The 21,826-nt window shown below is 46.5% G+C and overlaps 1 protein-coding gene across 2 annotated transcripts in view; it reads left to right on the forward strand.

The window, feature by feature from the left end:
* Positions 1 to 13,715, forward strand: part of LOC122926892 (reticulocalbin-2-like) — a 30,915-nt gene extending 17,200 nt beyond the window's left edge. For both annotated transcript variants that reach the window (XM_044278409.1, XM_044278410.1), the window contains exon 8: positions 12,493 to 13,715. In XM_044278409.1, the coding sequence (XP_044134344.1) occupies positions 12,493 to 12,645 (153 nt within the window). In that variant the 3' untranslated portion in view covers positions 12,646 to 13,715. The remainder of the gene's footprint in view (positions 1 to 12,492) is intronic.
* Positions 13,716 to 21,826: the final 8,111 nt, after the last annotated feature.

A 21,826-nucleotide genomic window follows, 5' to 3' on the forward strand; every position in this document is an offset into this window, starting at 1 on the left:
ATACGAATATTCGTAAATCGAATTTTACGAAGTTCTACGTATTCGCGAATATGGTGCTATACTATATGAATGCACAGGCCTTTGCCTCTCTGTTCTGGGGACAAGTGTAGATATTTGCATTTGCGTTAATAAAATCGCCTTACGAAGATTCGCAGCTCAATTCAATCACTAATGTATGAATGCAAAGCCCTTTGCCTCTGTTCTGGGACAAGTGTAGATATTCGCATGTGCGCTAATAAAATCGCCTTACGAAGATTCGCAACTCAATTCACTAATGTATGAATGCAAAGCCCTTTGCCTCTGTTCTGGGACGTGCCGATATTCGCATGTGCGCTAATAAAATCGCCTTACGAAGATTCGCAACTCAATTCACTAATGTATGAATGCAAAGCCCTTTGCCTCTGTTCTGGGACGTGCCGATATTCGCATGTGCGCTAATAAAATCGCCTTACGAAGATTCGCAACTCAATTCACTAATGTATGAATGCAAAGCCCTTTGCCTCTGTTCTGGGACGTGCCGATATTCGCATGTGCGCTAATAACATCGCCTTACGAAGATTCGCGCCTCAATCACTTTCTAGGCAATGTGAGTAAGATCTGAGCTGTTGGACCTTTGGGAAACAATCAATTATATGTGTACTGTAATTTTGTGGGGGGGGGGGAAAAAACAAAAAACGAATATTCGTTTTTACGAATATATAGCACTATATTCGAAATATTCGCGAAATCGCGAAGTTGCGATATTCGCGAAAAAAATTTGCTTTTCGAATATTCGCGCTCAACACTACCCAGCACCCAGGCAGAGGAGAGAGGTCCCGTAACAGACAATCTGGCTTCATGTCAGCAGAGAATCAGTCTGCATGTCATAGCAGAGAATGAGGCTTCACGTCAGCCACCACTGCAACAGTCCATTGGCATATATTTAGGCCCAGCACCCAGGCAGAGGAGGGAGGTCCCGTAACAGAGAATCTGTCTTCATGTCAGCAGAGAATTAGTCTGCATGTCATAGCAGAGAATGAGGCTTCACGTCAGCCACCACTGCAACAGTCCATTGGCATATATTTAGGCCCAGCACCCAGGCAGAGGAGGGAGGTCCCGTAACAGAGAATCTGTCTTCATGTCAGCAGAGAATTAGTCTGCATGTCATAGCAGAGAATGAGGCTTCACGTCAGCCACCACTGCAACAGTCCATTGGCATATATTTAGGCCCAGCACACACACAGGCAGAGGAGAGAGGTCCCGTAACAGAGAATCTGGCTTCATGTCAGCAGAGAATCAGTCTGCATGTCATAGCAGAGAATGAGGCTTCACGTCAGCCACCACTGCAACAGTCCATTGGCATATATTTAGGCCCAGCACACACACAGGCAGAGGAGAGAGGTCCCGTAACAGAGAATCTGTCTTCATGTCAGCAGAGAATTAGTCTGCATGTCATAGCAGAGAATGAGGCTTCACGTCAGCCACCACTGCAACAGTCCATTGGCATATATTTAGGCCCAGCACACACACAGGCAGAGGAGAGAGGTCCCGTAACAGAGAATCTGTCTTCATGTCAGCAGAGAATTAGTCTGCATGTCATAGCAGAGAATGAGGCTTCACGTCAGCCACCACTGCAACAGTCCATTGGCATATATTTAGGCCCAGCACACACACAGGCAGAGGAGAGAGGTCCCGTAACAGAGAATCTGGCTTCATGTCAGCAGAGAATCAGTCTGCATGTCATAGCAGAGAATGAGGCTTCACGTCAGCCACCACTGCAACAGTCCATTGGCATATATTTAGGCCCAGCACACACACAGGCAGAGGAGAGAGGTCCCGTAACAGAGAATCTGTCTTCATGTCAGCAGAGAATTAGTCTGCATGTCATAGCAGAGAATGAGGCTTCACGTCAGCCACCACTGCAACAGTCCATTGTCATAAATTTAGGCCCAGCACCCAGGCAGAGGAGAGAGGTCCCGTAACAGACAATCTGGCTTCATGTCAGCAGAGAATTAGTCTGCATGTCATAGCAGAGAATGAGGCTTCACGTCAGCCACCACTGCAACAGTCCATTGGCATATATTTAGGCCTAGCACACAGGCAGAGGAGAGAGGTCCCGTAACAGACAATCTGGCTTCATGTCAGCAGAGAATCAGTCTGCATGTCATAGCAGAGAATGAGGCTTCACGTCACCCACCACTGCAACAGTCCATTGGCATATATTTAGGCCTAGCACACAGGCAGAGCAGAGAGGTCCCGTAACAGACAATCTGGCTTCATGACAGCAGAGAATCAGTCTGCATGTCATAGCAGAGAATGAGGCTTCACGTCACCCACCACTGCAACAGTCCATTGGCATATATTTAGGCCTAGCACACAGGCAGAGCAGAGAGGTCCCGTAACAGACAATCTGGCTTCATGTCAGCAGAGAATCAGTCTGCATGTCATAGCAGAGAATCAGGCTTCACGTCAGCCACCACTGCAACAGTCCATTGGCATATATTTAGGCCTAGCACACAGGCAGAGGAGAGAGGTCCCGTAACAGACAATCTGGCTTCATGTCAGCAGAGAATCAGTCTGCATGTCATAGCAGAGAATGAGGCTTCACGTCACCCACCACTGCAACAGTCCATTGGCATATATTTAGGCCTAGCACACAGGCAGAGCAGAGAGGTCCCGTAACAGACAATCTGGCTTCATGACAGCAGAGAATCAGTCTGCATGTCATAGCAGAGAATGAGGCTTCACGTCACCCACCACTGCAACAGTCCATTGGCATATATTTAGGCCTAGCACACAGGCAGAGCAGAGAGGTCCCGTAACAGACAATCTGGCTTCATGTCAGCAGAGAATCAGTCTGCATGTCATAGCAGAGAATCAGGCTTCACGTCAGCCACCACTGCAACAGTCCATTGTCATAAATTTAGGCCCAGCACCCAGGCAGAGGAGAGAGGTCCCGTAACAGACAATCTGGCTTCATGTCAGCAGAGAATTAGTCTGCATGTCATAGCAGAGAATCAGGCTTCATGTCAGCCACCACTGCAACAGTCCATTGGCATATATTTAGGCCTAGCACACAGGCAGAGGAGAGGTTCATAAAACTTTGGGTAGCCTCGCAATATAATGGTAAAATGAAAATAAAAATAGGATTGAATGAGGAAGTGCCCTGGAGTCCAATAATATATGGTTATGGGGAGGTAGTTAATGTCTAATCTGGACAAGGGACGGACAGGTCCTGTGGGATCCATGCCTGGTTCATTTTTATGAACGTCAGCTTGTCCACATTGGCTGTAGACAGGCGGCTGCGTTTGTCTGTAATGACGCCCCCTGCCGTGCTGAATACACGTTCAGACAAAACGCTGGCTGCCGGGCAGGCCAGCACCTCCAAGGCATAAAAGGCTAGCTCTGGCCACGTGGACAATTTAGAGACCCAGAAGTTGAATGGGGCCGAACCATCAGTCAGTACGTGGAGGGGTGTGCACACGTACTGTTCCACCATGTTAGTGAAATGTTGCCTCCTGCTAACACGTTGCGTATCAGGTGGTGGTGCAGTTAGCTGTGGCGTGTTGACAAAAGTTTTCCACATCTCTGCCATGCTAACCCTGCCCTCAGAGGAGCTGGCCGTGACACAGCTGCCTTGGCGACCTCTTGCTCCTCCTCTGCCTTGGCCTTGGGCTTCCACTTGTTCCCCTGTGACATTTGGGAATGCTCTCAGTAGCGCGTCTACCAACGTGCGCTTGTACTCGCGCATCTTCCTATCACGCTCCAGTGCAGGAAGTAAGGTGGGCACATTGTCTTTGTAGCGTGGATCCAGCAGGGTGGCAACCCAGTAGTCCGCACAGGTTAAAATGTGGGCAACTCTGCTGTCGTTGCGCAGGCACTGCAGCATGTAGTCGCTCATGTGTGCCAGGCTGCCCAGGGATAAGGACAAGCTGTCCTCTGTGGGAGGCGTATCGTCATCGTCCTGCCTTTCCCCCCAGCCACGCACCAGTGATGGACCCGAGCTGCGTTGGGTGCCACCCCGCTGTGACCATGCTTCATCCTCATCCTCCTCCACCTCCTCCTCATCCTCGTCCTCCTCGTCCTCCAGTAGTGGGCCCTGGCTGGCCACATTTGTACCTGGCCTCTGCTGTTGCCAAAAACCTCCCTCTGAGTCACTTCGAAGAGACTGGCCTGAAAGTGCTAAAAATGACCCCTCTTCCTCCTCCTCCTCCTCCTCCTCCTCCTGGGCCACCTCCTCTTCCATCATCGCCCTAAGTGTTTTCTCAAGGAGACATAGAAGTGGTATTGTAACGCTGATAACGGTGTCATCGCCACTGGCCATGTTGGTGGAGTACTCGAAACAGCGCAACAGGGCACACAGGTCTCGCATGGAGGCCCAGTCATTGGTGGTGAAGTGGTGCTGTTCTGTAGTGCGACTGACCCGTGCGTGCTGCAGCTGAAACTCCACTATGGCCTGCTGCTGCTCGCACAGTCTGTCCAGCATGTGCAAGGTGGAGTTCCACCTGGTGGGCACGTCGCATATGAGGCGGTGAGCGGGAAGGCCGAAGTTACGCTGTAGCGCAGACAGGCGAGCAGCAGCAGGATGTGAACGCCGGAAGCGCGAACAGACGGCCCGCACTTTATGCAGCAGCTCTGACATGTCGGGGTAGTTGTGAATGAACTTCTGCACCACCAAATTCAGCACATGCGCCAAGCAAGGGATGTGCGTCAAATTGGCTAGTCCCAGAGCTGCAACGAGATTTCGCCCATTATCACACACCACCAGGCCGGGCTTGAGGCTCACCGGCAGCAACCACTCGTCGGTCTGTTGTTCAATACCCCGCCACAACTCCTGTGCGGTGTGGGGCCTGTCCCCCAAACATATGAGTTTCAGAATGGCCTGCTGACGTTTACCCCGGGCTGTGCTGAAGTTGGTGGTGAAGGTGTGTGGCTGACTGGATGAGCAGGTGGAAGAAGAGGAGGAGGAAGCCGAGAAGGAGGAGGTGGCAACAGGAGGCAAAGAATGTTGCCCTGCGATCCTTGGCGGCGGAAGGACGTGCGCCAAACAGCTCTCCGCCTGGGGCCCAGCTGCCACTACATTTACCCAGTGTGCAGTTAGGGAGATATAGCGTCCCTGGCCGTGCTTACTGGTCCACGTATCTGTGGTTAGGTGGACCTTGCCACAGATGGCGTTGCGCAGTGCACACTTGATTTTATCGGATACTTGGTTGTGCAGGGAAGGCACGGCTCTCTTGGAGAAGTAGTGCCGGCTGGGAACAACATACTGTGGGACAGCAAGCGACATGAGCTGTTTGAAGCTGTCTGTGTCCACCAGCCTAAATGACAGCATTTCATAGGCCAGTAGTTTAGAAATGCTGGCATTCAGGGCCAGGGATCGAGGGTGGCTAGGTGGGAATTTACGCTTTCTATCAAATGTTTGTGAGATGGAGAGCTGAACGCTGGCGTGTGACATGGTTGAGACGCTTGGTGACGGAGGTGGTGGTGGTGGTGTTGGTGGTACATCCCCTGTTTGCTGGGCGGCAGGTGCCAACGTTCCTCCAGAGGCGGAGGAAGAGGCCGAGGCGGCAGCAGCAGAATAGGCCGAGGCGGCAGCAGCAGAAGAGGTAGCAGGGGGAGCCTGAGTGACTTCCTTGGTTTTAAGGTGTTTACTCCACTGCAGTTCATGCTTTGCATGCAGGTGCCTGGTCATGCAGGTTGTGCTCAGGTTCAGAACGTTAATGCCTCGCTTCAGGCTCTGATGGCACAGCGTGCAAACCACTCGGGTCTTGTCGTCAGCACATTGTTTGAAGAAGTGCCATGCCAGGGAACTCCTTGAAGCTGCCTTTGGGGTGCTCGGTCCCAGATGGCGGCGGTCAGTAGCAGGCGGAGTCTCTTGGCGGCGGGTGTTCTGCTTTTGCCCACTGCTCCCTCTTTTGCTACGCTGTTGGCTCGGTCTCACCACTGCCTCTTCCTCCGAACTGTGAAAGTCAGTGGCACGACCTTCATTCCATGTGGGGTCTAGGACCTCATCGTCCCCTGCATCGTCTTCCACCCAGTCTTGATCCCTGACCTCCTGTTCAGTCTGCACACTGCAGAAAGACGCAGCAGTTGGCACCTGTGTTTCGTCATCATCAGAGACATGCTGAGGTGGTATTCCCATGTCCTCATCATCAGGAAACATAAGTGGTTGTGCGTCAGTGCATTCTATGTCTTTCACCGCTGGGGAAGGGCTAGGTGGATGCCCTTGGGAAACCCTGCCAGCGGAGTCTTCAAACAGCATAAGAGACTGCTGCATAACTTGAGGCTGAGACAGTTTCCCTGGTATGCATGGGGGTGATGTGACAGACTGATGGGGTTGGTTTTCAGGCGCCATCTGTGCGCTTTCTGCAGAAGACTGGGTGGGAGATAATGTGAACGTGCTGGATCCACTGTCGGCCACCCAATTGACTAATGCCTGTACCTGCTCAGGCCTTACCATCCTTAGAACGGCATTGGGCCCCACCATATATCGCTGTAAATTCTGGCGGCTACTGGGACCTGAGGTAGTTGGTACACTAGGACGTGTGGATGTGGCAGAACGGCCACGTCCTCTCCCAGCACCAGAGGGTCCACTAACACCACCACGACCATGTCCACGTCCGCGTCCCTTACTAGATGTTTTTCTCATTGTTATGGTTCACCACAACAACAAATATATTATTTGGCCCAATGTATTGTATTCAAATTCAGCGGGATATAAATTTGAGGCCTAGTATTTAGGCGCTGGGTGACCGGTATGGATTTAGTGACAGAATTAGACTTGGAAATGCACAGAAGCGTGTGTGTGTGAAGTTATTCTGAATGACCCAATGTGCACCTTGAATATTATATACCCTTTTAGGGATAGATTTCAAATAGCTCTGATATAGCAGAAACCACTAAATTATGAAATTGCTAAATTGGGAATTGTATTTCAACCCAGAACAAGAAATGTGCTTGAACGGACACTAAATAACTCGCCCAGCTACAGCACTAAGGACAGATTTAGCTGGATATAAATTTGAGGCCTAGTATTTAGGCGCTGGGTGACAGGTATGGGTTTAGTGACAGAATTAGACTTGGAAATGCACAGTAGCGGGTGTGTGAAGTTATTCTGAATGTCCCTATGTGCACCTTCAATATGATCTACCCTTTTAGGGATAGATTTCAAATAGCTCTGATATAGCAGAAACCACTAAATTATGAAATTGCTAAATTGGGAATTGTATTTCAACCCAGAACAAAAAATGTGCTTTGACGGACACTAAATAACTTTCCCAGCTACAACAGGACAGCGGTAACGAGAGATTTAGCAGGATATAAATTTGAGGCCTAGTATTTAGGCGCTGGGTGACAGGTATGGGTTTAGTGACAGAATTAGACTTGGAAATACACAGTAGCGGGTGTGTGTGAAGTTATTCTGAATGACCCAATGTGCACCTTGAATATTATATACCCTTTTAGGGATAGATTTCAAATAGCTCTGATATAGCAGAAACCACTAAATTATGAAATTGCTAAATTGGGAATTGTATTTCAACCCAGAACAAAAAATGTGCTTTGACGGACACTAAATAACTTTCCCAGCTACAACAGGACAGCGGTAACGAGAGATTTAGCAGGATATAAATTTGAGGCCTAGTATTTAGGCGCTGGGTGACAGGTATGGGTTTAGTGACAGAATTAGACTTGGAAATACACAGTAGCGGGTGTGTGTGAAGTTATTCTGAATGACCCAATGTGCACCTTGAATATTATATACCCTTTTAGGGATAGATTTCAAATAGCTCTGATATAGCAGAAACCACTAAATTATGAAATTGCTAAATTGGGAATTGTATTTCAACCCAGAACAAAAAATGTGCTTTGACGGACACTAAATAACTTTCCCAGCTACAACAGGACAGCGGTAACGAGAGATTTAGCAGGATATAAATTTGAGGCCTAGTATTTAGGCGCTGGGTGACAGGTATGGGTTTAGTGACAGAATTAGACTTGGAAATACACAGTAGCGGGTGTGTGTGAAGTTATTCTGAATGACCCAATGTGCACCTTGAATATTATATACCCTTTTAGGGATAGATTTCAAATAGCTCTGATATAGCAGAAACCACTAAATTATGAAATTGCTAAATTGGGAATTGTACTTCAACCCAGAACAAAAAATGTGCTTTGACGGACACTAAATAACTTTCCCAGCTACAACAGGACAGCGGTAACGAGAGATTTAGCAGGATATAAATTTGAGGCCTAGTATTTAGGCGCTGGGTGACAGGTATGGGTTTAGTGACAGAATTAGACTTGGAAATACACAGTAGCGGGTGTGTGTGAAGTTATTCTGAATGACCCAATGTGCACCTTGAATATTATATACCCTTTTAGGGATAGATTTCAAATAGCTCTGATATAGCAGAAACCACTAAATTATGAAATTGCTAAATTGGGAATTGTACTTCAACCCAGAACAAAAAATGTGCTTTGACGGACACTAAATAACTTTCCCAGCTACAACAGGACAGCGGTAACGAGAGATTTAGCAGGATATAAATTTGAGGCCTAGTATTTAGGCGCTGGGTGACAGGTATGGGTTTAGTGACAGAATTAGACTTGAAAATACACAGTAGCGGGTGTGTGTGAAGTTATTCTGAATGACCCAATGTGCACCTTGAATATTATATACCCTTTTAGGGATAGATTTCAAATAGCTCTGATATAGCAGAAACCACTAAATTATGAAATTGCTAAATTGGGAATTGTACTTCAACCCAGAACAAAAAATGTGCTTTGACGGACACTAAATAACTTTCCCAGCTACAACAGGACAGCGGTAACGAGAGATTTAGCGGGATATAAATTTGAGGCCTAGTATTTAGGCGCTGGGTGACCGGTATGGATTTAGTGACCGAATTAGACTGGGATATGGCCAAAAAATAACCACACTATTGCTGGTTAAATGCACTTGGTGACGGGCGCAGCTTGCCCCTGATGTAGTATATGGCCAAAAAATGAACAGACTATTGCTGGTTAAATGCACTTGGTGTCACAGCTTGACCAACCACACTACTGAGGGTTAAATGCACTTGGTGACGGGCGCAGCTTGCCCCTGATGTAGTATATGGCCAAAAAATAAACAGACTATTGCTGGTTAAATGCACTTGGTGTGACAGCTTCACCCTGATGTAGGCTTTAGCCAGAAAACAACCACACCATTGAGGGTTAAATGCACTTGGTGACAGGCGCAGCTTGCCCCTGATTTTGTATATGGCCAAAAAATGAACAGACTATTGCTGGTTAAATGCACTTGGTGTGACAGCTTCACCCTGATGTAGGCTTTAGCCAAAAAACAACCACACCATTGAGGGTTAAATGCACTTGGTGACAGGCGCAGCTTGCCCCTGATTTTGTATATGGCCAAAAAATGAACAGACTATTGCTGGTTAAATGCACTTGGTGTGACAGCTTCACCCTGATGTAGGCTTTAGCCAAAAAACAACCACACCATTGAGGGTTAAATGCACTTGGTGACAGGCGCAGCTTGCCCCTGATTTTGTATATGGCCAAAAAATGAACAGACTATTGCTGGTTAAATGCACTTGGTGTGACAGCTTCACCCTGATGTAGGCTTTAGCCAAAAAACAACCACACCATTGAGGGTTAAATGCACTTGGTGACAGGCGCAGCTTGCCCCTGATTTTGTATATGGCCAAAAAATGAACAGACTATTGCTGGTTAAATGCACTTGGTGTGACAGCTTCACCCTGATGTAGGCTTTAGCCAAAAAACAACCACACCATTGAGGGTTAAATGCACTTGGTCGCAGCTTGTGCTGGCGCACCACAAGACACAAAATGGCCGCCGATCACCCCAGAAAAATGTGACTGACAAACGGTCTGGGCAGCCTAAAAACAGTGAGCAATTGAGGATCAGCAGCTCAATGATCCACAGCTGCAGATCGATCAGTTAATCAAGTCCTTTGGAGGAGTTAATCTGCCTAATCTCGCCCTACTGTCGCAGCCGCAACCTCTCCCTACGCTAATCAGAGCAGAGTGACGGGCGGCGCTATGTGACTCCAGCTTAAATAGAGGCTGGGTCACATGGTGCTCTGGCCAATCACAGCCATGCCAATAGTAGGCATGGCTGTGATGGCCTCTTGGGGCAAGTAGTATGACGCTTGTTGATTGGCTGCTTTGCAGCCTTTCAAAAAGCGCCAAGAAAGCGTCACAAAAGCGCCAAGAAAGCGACGAACACCGAACCCGAACCCGGACTTTTACGAAAATGTCCGGGTTCGGGTCCGTGTCACGGACACCCCAAAATTCGGTACGAACCCGAACTATACAGTTCGAGTTCGCTCATCCCTACATACAACCCATCACACACAACAAGGCATAAACATAAGGACAATATCTTTATGACCACAGGGGTGGCTCTCACTGGCAGGTAATATGCACAGGAGGCTGCTCCAGCCAAGCATGACTGAAGCAACCTACTGAGCCATGCCAAACACCAAGGCTATATAGGCCAAGAAGCCACACCCCACAGTCTGACACACCCAGTGACATCACACACACACTGGGAAGGGAGTTAACCCTTCCAGCACCACAGAAGGGAAACACACATAAAGGGGAAGTGACCAAACTAAGATCACACTGTGGCTGTTGCCGCAGGCAACGACATGGGTGGCAGCCGTCCTGGGAGACAGCCCGAAGGCCGGGACACTGCCACCACATGTACAACATACCAAACGTTGCCACGGGCAGCCACAGAGAAAGGAAGATGTCAAAGTGCACACCAGACAACACAAAGTGCACACCAGACATACAAACGTGCATACACACACGCACACAACTCCAAGGGAACCGCACACATCACTGTTGTCCGTGGCAACCGCACTTGAGGCAAACAACATCATGCCTCAAGCTGCGGTTGAAACAGCAACCCAAACCGCGGGCAACTGTATGCGGCTCCCAAGGAGTCACGGCCATAACCGTGGCCGTGACAAGAAGTGAATGAAGAGAGCAGTGACTACCTCTTCATTCACTGGAGCTGCAAGTGTAGATGTGGTTCCCAGAGGTGGACCCGACAACATCCGGACATTAAAGATCGGAATATGATGAGATGAGTTAAATAAGACACTTTTTTTTATTCTTTTTACTCATCCCCCAAAATTAAATGAATAAAAATGTAATGCTAACGTATACATGCCACATAATGGTAAATGTAGAAGCTACAACCTGTCCTGCAAAAAACAAAACACCATTGATACAAAAGTATAAAAGGTCTTACAACCCCAGTTCTCAAAAAGTTTGGACGCTGTGTAAAATGTAAATAAAACCAGAATGCAATGATGTTCAAATCTCATAGACCCACATTTCATTCACAATAGATCACAGAACACACGTCACATGTTGAAAGTAAGACATTTTACCACTTCATGAAAAATATTTAACTCCTTTAGAACTTTAGGGCAGCAACACAACTCAAAAATGTTAGGACCAGGGCCATGTCTACTATTGTCTTTTAACAACGGTCTGTAAACGTCTGTGAAGTGAGAAGAGTTTTGGGAGAGGGATGTTGTCCTATTCTGGTCTGATGTAGGATTCTAGCTGCTCAAGAGTCCCAGGTCTTTGACAGAATTTTTATTTCATGATACTCCAAATGTTTTCTATTGGTAAAAGGTCTGAGCTGCACAAAGACCAGTTCAGCATCTGGACTCTTCTTCTGTGAAGCCATGGTGTTGTGATGGATGCAGTATGTGGTGTAGCATTGTCTTGCTGAAATATGCAAGGCCTTCCTTGAACGAGACATTGTCTCGATGGAAGGTTTTAGAATAAATCAAGGCAACTGGACGTACTGTACATTTCTTGTCCAGTTGCCTTGATTTATTTTTTACAGATATACCATGACCTGGATAAGGCTACTTTCACACTAGCGTTCGGCTGTCCGCTCGTGAGCTCCGTTTGAAGGGGCTCACGAGCGGACCCGAACGCTTCCGTCCAGCCCTGATGCAGTCTGAATGGATGCGGATCCGCTCAGACTGCATCAGTCTGGCGGCGTTCAGCCTCCGCTCCGCTCGCCTCCGCACGGACAGGCGGACAGCTGAACGCTGCTTGCAGCGTTCGGGTGTCCGCCTGGCCGTGCGGAGGCGTGCGGATCCGTCCAGACTTACAATGTAAGTCAATAGGGACGGATCCGTTTGAAGATGCCACAATATGGCTCAATCTTCAAGCGGATCCGTCCCCCATTGACTTTACATTGAAAGTCTGGACGGATCCGTACGAGGCTATTTTCACACTTAGCTTTTATATGCCAATATAATGCAGACGGATCCGTTCTGAACGGAGCCTCCGTCTGCATTATTATGATCGGATCCGTTCAGAACGGATCCGATCCAACGCTAGTGTGAAAGTAGCCTAAATGAGAACCTTCACAGACACAATAGAGGATAGCCTAGTGGTAACTATATGTCTCTGTCGGAGTTCTTCTTTATTGTCTCATTTGTCATATTTCTCACAGGCGAACCACTTGATCGAGTCCATTGACAATGATGGTGATGGGAAACTTTCAGAAGCTGAAATTCTACAGAACAGAGACATATTCCTAACCAGCGAAGCCACAGACTACGGCCGACAGCTCCAAGACGAGCACTTTTACCACGATGAACTCTAGTTTACCTCTTAATTTATAGCACATCCTGGCATTATATTTCTGATCACTGGGGACACAATACAGATTGTAGATTTCCATTAACAAAAGTCTCTAAAGTTTTAGAGAAACATTTCCATTCCAGAGCAAGGAAATTCCTAGCTCCTCCAGTCCGTGCAGGCGATGTCTTCAGATAACAACTTCGGTAATGACAGGGCCAACTCTCCACAGGAACAAGGAGGTCCAGTCCTGTAACCTGATGGAGGCCACTGCTTTTTTATTAGAATTATTATTAATATCTCTTCTAATACTTAAAGGGGTTTCTGGGCTTTATATATTGATGACCTATCCTCAATTTAGGTAATCAGTATCTGATAGGTGGGGGTCCGACTCCCAGCACCCTTGCCAATTAGCTGTTGGAATGAGCTGTGGTCTCTCCTTTGCCTGTGACTTCACGTCCGTCAGTCATGTGACCTTTGTGGAGCTCAGTCTAAACTGCAATACCATGCACGACCACTGCACAATGTACGGCACTGTTGTTGGTATATAATGAAGAGTCTGCAGTGTTGAGCCAAGTGCTGTGGCCCAGTGAATCAGGTGAGGACCTCACCGACCTAAGGATAGGTCATCACTATTTAAGTCCTGGGCAACCCCTTTAAAGGAATTGTCAGGTTTTTCTGATATTGATGACCTGTCCTCGGGTCTCAGGATAGGCCATCAATATGTGATCGTGGGGGTCTGACTCCCAGCACCCTCGCTGATCAGCTGTATGAAGTGCTGATGCCCTTTCAAACTGCTGATCGGTGGCGATCAATATCCGTAAACCGGACAACCCCTTTAACACTCTGGAAAAAAGTGAAGCATGTTTTATAATTCTAAATTAAGACATCTTAAAACAAGATGAGGCAAGCTGCGACAAATATATCAAAGTGGTGCATGCTGTGTGTTAAATTTTGGAACATCTTACTAGACATGTTAGGCTACTTTCACACTTGCGGCAGAGTGATCCGGCAAGCAGTTCCGTCGCCGGAACTGCCTGCCGGATCCAGCAAAACATATGCCAACTGATGGCATTAGTAAGACTGATCAGTCAGAAAAATGCATTGAAATGTCGGATCAGTCTTTCTGGTGTCAGTCATCCAGAAAAACGGATCCGGCATTTATTTATTTTTTACCTTTTTTTCGGTCTGCGCATGCGCAGATCGGGAGGACGGATCCGGTATTCTGAATGTCGGATCCTGCACTAATACATTCCTATGGAAAAAAATGCCGGATCCGGCATTCAGGCAAGTGTTCAGTTTTTTTGGCCGGAGATAAAACCGTAGCATGCTGCAGTTTTCTCTTTTGCTGATCAGTCAAAAAGACTGAACTGAAGACATCCTGATGCATCCTGAACGGATTACTCTCCATTCAGAATGCATGGGGATATGCCTGATCAGTTCTTTTCCGGTATAGTGCCCCTAGGACGGAACTCTATGCCGGAAAATAATAACGCTGGTGTGAAAGTACTCTTAGACACATCTCTTTTAGTAACTGCCACTAGGGGGAGTAATCAGTCTCAGTACTTATAGACAACAGTAGGAGCTGTATATGAGACTGAAGACTGCCCTGCTACCCCATCGAATCTGGTGGCTAAGTGTTTCCATAGGAGTGGTTTACCAAATCTTTACATAGGCATACTGGAGCTCCTACTATATAGTATAGTGCAAGGTGCAGCAGCGGGAGGAGGCTCCTTGATGTTGGACATGAGTCTATTTTCTTGGATAAAGTTATGAGACCAAATAGCTACTTTTGATAATTAATTAAATTGACTTTTTAGTTTTATATTAATTCTAACAAAACTGTGATAAGGACTTTGGTGACCGATAAAAGGGAGCGGGTGCTACACCCTAGACTAACACCACAGATGTAAGTGGTTTTCTCTTTATTTTATCCCGGCAGGATCAGCCTGTATTAAATCTATTTCACTGGTAAGTAGTTAGATTCTATTATTCTAATAAAAAGAAATCCGGTTCTGGGAAAGCTGGGTCACCATTACACCCCCCACTTGTGAATAGCAAGTCTCCCTAGTCATGCAGCAATATGCCAGGCATACTTGCCATTGAGGAGTGTGGGGAAGCTGGGAGACAGCCTTGTGGGAGCTGGCGTACTGACCATGTTTTCGAATCAGGCCATCAGTATTCGATCAGTGGGGGGTGCAGCTTTCAGACTGCGATAACCAGCACAGTTGTTCAAGACGGAGCATACAATGAAGAGGCTGCAGCGCCTATGAACAGCAGATCTGGGGTCGGACCCCCACTAATCTAATTTTGATGGCCTATCGTAAAGTTCTAAAGCCTGGAAAACCCATTAAGGACTTATTTTTTAAGGGGGTTTCTGAGAGTAAATTATTGATGACCTATCTTCAGGACAGGTCTTCAGTAACCGATCAGTAGGGGTCTGACTCGGAGCCCCGCTAATCAGCAGTTTGAAGAGGAGGCAGTGCTTCGCTGGGCATTGTGGCCTCTTGCTACGCCAGTGACATCACGTTGCTTGGTTACAGCTCCGTCCCATTCAAGTGAATGGGCATGGGCTGCAGTACCAAGCACAGCCACTGTACAATGAACAGCGCTGTTCTTTGTGTGCTCATTGGAGGCAGTGTCGGGTGTCGTAACCCCTCCGATCATATGTTTACGATAAGTCATCTATATTTTACTCTCGGGAAAACCCCTCTTTTCTACAGGGAACACTGTTGAAATGTACCTCTACAGTGACCTCTAGTGTATTATGCCTGTATTGCACTCTTTTCTGTTCCATGTACAGTAGCTGCGGGGCTGCTTTCTTCACTCTATTGTTACGGACTGTGCCTGTCTGTGTGTAGCCCCAGCTTTACTACATTTGAGCACAATAAATGTCTCTAATTTAAATTCTATTCTTATTTGACACGGTTTCTATTTGTGTTAGAGAACAGGAACCACAGAAAACGTATTATCAGCTCTCTTACGCCTCCTGCACACGAACGTGTGGGCCCCGTGGCCGCGCTGCGGTGCGCAATGCACGGGCACCATCCGTGGGGCAGCCGCATGGAGATCGTGGACCCATTCACCTGAATGGGTCAGCGATCCCTCCGTTCCGCAAAAAGATAGAACATGCTCTATCTTTTTGTGGTGCGGAGGCACGGAACAGAACCCCAGGAAGAACTCCGTTGTGCTTCTGTAGTGTTTCGTTCCATGCTTCTGTTCCGCATCTCCGTATTTGCGGACCCATTGAAGTGAATGGCTCAGCATCCGTGATGCAAAATGCAAACGGAACGGTGCCCGTGCATTATATGGTATTAGGCCTCGTCCACATTTCCGTGTGAGTGACACGTCTGTGAAAAACACGTACGTGCTTCATCCGTGAAGGATCCGTGGTTGGTCTGTGTGTCCGTTTTTACCATCCGTGTGTCATCTGTAATACACTGACGTTGCTCAGCTGAAAATTAATTTCCAAAGAATCTCCTCTCAGTGGTCAGTGAAAAACGGACGCACCACGGATGCCATCTGTGGTGTGTCCGGGATTTTCATGGACCCATAGACTTCTATGGGTGTGCTTGGTCCGCATCACGGATCAAAGTTGTGCATGTCCCCATGATTTTTTTTTACTGACCCATGGTCAGTAAAAAAAAAATGCTGAAATGTGAACAGACAAATTTTAATCAATGGGTACGTGGAAAATGTGGACCGGACACATCAGTTAAAAATAGAAATGCGGATGAGGCCTTACCCTCAAACTCCATTCCTGCTCATGGGAAAAAAACATAAAAAAAACCTGCATCAACAGCGTGTGAACTTGCCTAAGGCCTGATTCAGATGATGGATGCGATTCTTTATACACAAAACATGGATGTATCTGGACATCTGTGTGGCGTCCAGCTGCGTCCCTTTTATTTTTCTGGACCCATTCATTTGAGTGAATGTGCCTTGGATGGAAATCGGACAGGAATGGTGCACGTTTCTCGGCACAGTCTGTGTGAATTGCACCACTTTCCCGAATTTTATTATTGAAGGCCTATCTCCAGCTGTTGTGCAGTAGCTCTTGGGTCAGAACTAGGGATGAGCGAATCGACTTTTGATGAAACATCCGAAGTCGATTTGCATAAAACTTTGTTTCAATACTGTACGAAGCGAGTGCTCCCGTACAGTATTAGAATGTATTGGCTCCGATGTGCCAAAGTTATTACTTCGCTCAGTCTCGCGAGACATCGCATAATAACTTCATAAATTGATTTATACTGTAATAAACCATTTCCCGAACTCGTGTTCGGTTCCAAGTGGTACCCCTTTAAAGGCTTCAAGTGCTATGTGGGTGCAATCCGGATATCACAGGTTTGTAAGACTGGAGTAGAACAAAGACAGGAACTCAGGCTGTGTAAACCAATGACTGATTTGTTTCCATCCTGTATGTACCTGCAGCGGTCATCCTCCTACCTTGCATCATGATAAATGGGGGATCAGGTAAGTATGATCACCAACACAGATCCTGCCAGTCTAAGAGGTCTGGAAATTGGTGGACAACCCCTATTTAGGCCTCATTCACACATACGTGGATTTTCACGGCCCACGATCTGTGAAATCCTGGCCTGCTGGAAGGGTTTTGCATTTTAATTTTTCCACTTCGCCTTGCTGGAGCCATTTTTTTTTTTTTTTTTCCATTGACCGAATGTTCCCCCTTCCTCTATAGATTCAGTGCTTACCAGGGGCATATATTAAGTTGAGGAGGCTCAATGACAGTGATTAAAGGAAGTTACCCCATGAATATATACATGGAATAAAAAATATTGTTTGTTTTCTCATGTATTTGTGTTACCTTTTTTTTTTTTTATAGCATATTACAGTATTTTTCGCCCTATAAGACCCATAAGCACTGGCCCATAAGCCACACCTAGGTTTTAGAGGAGGACAATAAGAAAAAAATATTTTCCATTACACCTCAGATCAGACCTCAGCTAACAGCCCCAATCTGACCCCCATTGTTAATAAGAATGTGAATGACCCCAATCAGACATATTGGCCCCCCCCCAGCAGCCCCTATTGCCTCATATCAGGCCTCTATAGCCCCAATTGCTTCTTCTGTTGCCCCCATTGCCTCTCTCTCATATTGTCCCCTTTCCCTCATGTTTAATAAAATAAATAAAACCCTTACCTCTCCTGTTCCTGGATGCCGCCGCTCCTCTCCTCCAGCACGCTCTGTCTTCCGGCTAAGCTGTGAAGGCTGCGCACAGCATGAGATCACAGAGCGCAGTCACGCTGTGCGCAGCCTTCACAGCCGAGGAGGACCAGGAAGCTGTGAGTACAAAGCCTTTACCGCTTCCTGTCCTCCGGTACTAATGAGCTCCTCTATAATGGAACTGCTCAATAGTATTTGCCCCATAAGACGCAGGGGGTGGGGTAAATGTGTCTTATGGGGTGAAAAATACGGTTATTTTTTAACTTAAGTAAAAGTGTATAAGAATACACAGTATTTTAAACAGCTCGGCCTAAGGCTACTTTCACACTAGCGTTTTTGCTGGATCCGAGAGGGTTCAGCAAAAATGCTTCCGTCACTGATAATACAACCGTCTGCATCTGTTATGAACGGATCCGGTTGTATTATCTTTAACACTGCCAAGACGGATCAGTCATTAACTCCATTGAAAGTCAATGGGGGACGGATCCGTTTTCTATTGTGGCAGATTGCGTCTTGATCAGTTTCCCAGGACGGAAAGCAAAATACAAGATATTGTGGTCTGCTCTCCGGTCTGGGAACGCAACGGAATGTATTTTTGAGCACTCTGTTCTGTTCAGTTCAGTTTTGTCCCCATTGACAATGAATTGGGACAAAACTGAAGCTTTTTTTTTCTGGTATTGAGCCCCTATGATGGAACTCAATACCGGAAAACTTAAACGCTAGTGTGAAAGTACCCTTACTCGATTGGTAGCGCCCCCTCCTGTTTCTCCTTCTGGTCCACCTATGCTGAGTAGCTTTCTGCTCCCTCCCTCCCTCAGACACCCTTTATTCATCCATCCTTACTTCTAAATGCATAGAAATATATAGCTTCATCTCTCTCTAGACGGGGAAGGAAATAGTTTTACACTTGGTTACATACAATATGTATCTGTATATGAGGGACTATTTTCTATGCAAGGGAGGAAGGTGTTCACAATAGCCATCCATTGTGAGAAAAGCAGCTGCTGCCCCCCACAGAAAGGTAAGCACGTCCTCCAAATAAGTAAAAATTGGGGGTACTTGAGGAAAGAGAAGTTCAAATTATGCCCCGATCGGATCCCCCAGCAACCCGATCGGGGCAATATGGGCCTTTAGATGTGTTTAAATAAAGTTATTAGGCCACCCCCCCACATCTAATAAAAAAAAATGGCGCAGACATGTGTACTGGTTACTGTGCTGAAGATCTGCCTTCAGCACAGTAACCATCAGGTCCCTGATCATGTGGTCTCCATTAAAAAACTTATCATAGAGATCACATCCATTATATTTACAAAGCAGAGCCAGGACAGGGGCTGCGCTTCTCTCTCCCCTCAGCGCAGTGGTTCTGTGAGGAGAGAGAGATCAGACTTCTGTCCTGGCACTGTGAAAAAAAAAAAAATCAAATTATAAACTGTCCGTCAGTAACTGGCGGTCAGTGGGTGTCTGTGATTAGGCGTCTATTAGTGACGGTCAATTATCTTTATTAGGGACCCTGTGTCCGTCTGTTACTGGCGGTCAGTGGGTGGGTGTCAGTCATTTTTAGGGACAGTCAGATATTTTAATTTCTTTCTGAGCTGTACAGAAAAAAAAAAATGGCTCCGAAATTGTTAAGTGCGGAGCAGGCATACGAATTTCTCTGCTCTGACCACTCTGAATCTGGCACCACTTCAGAGGTTGAAATATTTTCAGATAGCGGGGACTCCGATTCCATCCCCAGACCCCATAGCCCTATGGTGGTAGAAGTCGCCACCTCCTCTCATTCTCCACCCAGCGGTCCCGTCCCTTCTGCTACGTGGGTTCCTGCCACTTCATTTCCCCCCCCCCCCCCCCCCAAGTACCCCAATTTTTATCCACTCCCCAAATAAATGTGGATGTCGGCAATTTTACCCCTTATGATTTTTTTCATTTATTTGTGGATGATAACGTCCTTGAGTTAATTGTGCAGCAAACTAATTTGTACACCACACAGTTTGCTGTACAAAAGCCCACGTCTATGTAAGACGGTGGACCCCCACAAGTGTCCCTGAAATAAATAAAAAATTGGGGCTTACCCTGGACCTGGGCATCGTAAAAAAAAAAAAAACTCAGTCCGATCCTATTGGGCTACGAGTACTGTCCTCTCAACCCCTGTGTTTGCAGCAGTTATGTCCCGTAACCGCTATGAAGCCCTAATGCGGTTTATGCGTTTTTCTGACAATTCCCTAGTCCCCCCTAGAACTGACCCAGCCTTCGACCGCCTAAATAAATTGAGACCCCTTATTTCCCTCCTTACAGATTTATTTTTGAAATGATATACCCCTGAAAAAAAATTATCCGTTGATGAGTCCCTTTTTAGTTTTAAAGGCCGCCTTTCCTTCCGTCAATATATTCCTTCCAAGCGTGCCAGATATGGGGTAAAGTTGTATAAGGTGTGCGAGAGCACAACCGGCTAGACCTGTGGTCTTTCTGTATATGAGGGCAGAGACCCCCAACTTAACCCCCCCCAGGCTGCCCCGAAAATATTGGAACATCAGGCAAAAATGTGTAGGATTTATTGGCTCCATTCCTGCACAAAGGGTACCATGTGTACACTGATAATTTTTATACCAGTATACCCCTTTATAAATCCCTCCATGCTGCAAACACAGCTGCAAAATAGAGTTGGATATACGCAACCGCTGGTCTCCAAAAGTTTGGAGAAAGGAACATCCTTCACCTTCGCAAGTGACCAGCTGCTTGCTGTGAAGTGGAAGGACAGAAAGGATGTCTACATGCTGACCACCTTGCATGCAGACACCACAGTGGCAGTTAGGGAGAGGGGGGCTACGGCGGACAAGCACAAACCTGTCTGTGTGACAGACTACAATAAATTTATGGGAGGTGTAGACCTCTCGGACCAAGCGCTTCACCCCTACCTGGTGAAGCGAAAAAACAGGGCCTGGTATAAAAAGGTAGCAATCTACCTCATCCAGATTGCTACCTACAATAGTTTTATTTTATTCAAAAAGTCCCAGGGAAACCTCAACTTCCTCGAGTACCAGGAGAAGGTGGTTGAGAGTCTCCTGTTTGAGTCCCCCGCACCTGGGCAAGCCTTCGAATCGGAGGACGTTCGAAGGCTTTCAGAATGCCATTTCCCTCACCCCGTCCCTGCCACTGCCAGCAAAATGTATCCACAGAAAAGATGCCGGGTGTGTAGTAAACATGGAAGGAGGAGGGACACCCGAATTTACTTCTCCAGATGCCCATCACAACCAGGCCTCTGCAATTACCCCTGTTTTGAAACGTACCATACGGTTGCAAATTATTAATTTTATTTAATACCAAAAAGAACGGGGGGGTGGGGGGTGTTCAGAAATTCTATTTATTCTCATTTTCTGTTTAGTTTGTGGCCTTTCCAGGGAGGGAGGGATCCCTTTGGGATGAATGGTGGAGCTAATTTTTTTTCTGACATTGGAACTAATTTTACCTTTTCTGATTTGTTTCCTTACATTTTGGAGTGTACTTCTTCATTTTCATGTGCTCTGTAGAAAAAAATCTGTCTTTAAATCGACACTTTTGTGTAAAAAATGAAAAATATTTTTTTTCACCTTCTTAGCATTAATTTTTACAAAAAACTAGGGGGTCTAAATGCTCACTACACCCCTAGATTAATACCTTAGAGGGTCTAGTTTTCAAAATGGGGTCCATTATGAGGGTTTTCTATTGTTTTGGCAGCTCAACGCCATTACAAGTGTGCAATGGGCCTGAACCATTTTCAAGCAAATTTTGTGTTCTGAAAACAACTGGGTGTTCCTTTAAGTTTGGGCCCTGCTGTTTGTCAAGACATAAGATTAAGGCCACAATGGGGGTATTTCTGAAGAAAGGAGAAACGGGGTGATACATTTTTGAGTGTACATCTTCATTTTCATGTGCTCTGTAGAAAAAAAATCTGTCTTTAAATTGACACTTGTGTAAAAAATAAAAATTATGTTAAAATGTTAAGTCTCCTAAATAAAAAAATAAAAAGTAAAATGTTTTTGTA

This window comes from Bufo gargarizans, chromosome 2, assembly GCF_014858855.1.
Source record: "Bufo gargarizans isolate SCDJY-AF-19 chromosome 2, ASM1485885v1, whole genome shotgun sequence".
NCBI classification, from domain to species: Eukaryota; Metazoa; Chordata; class Amphibia; order Anura; family Bufonidae; genus Bufo; species Bufo gargarizans.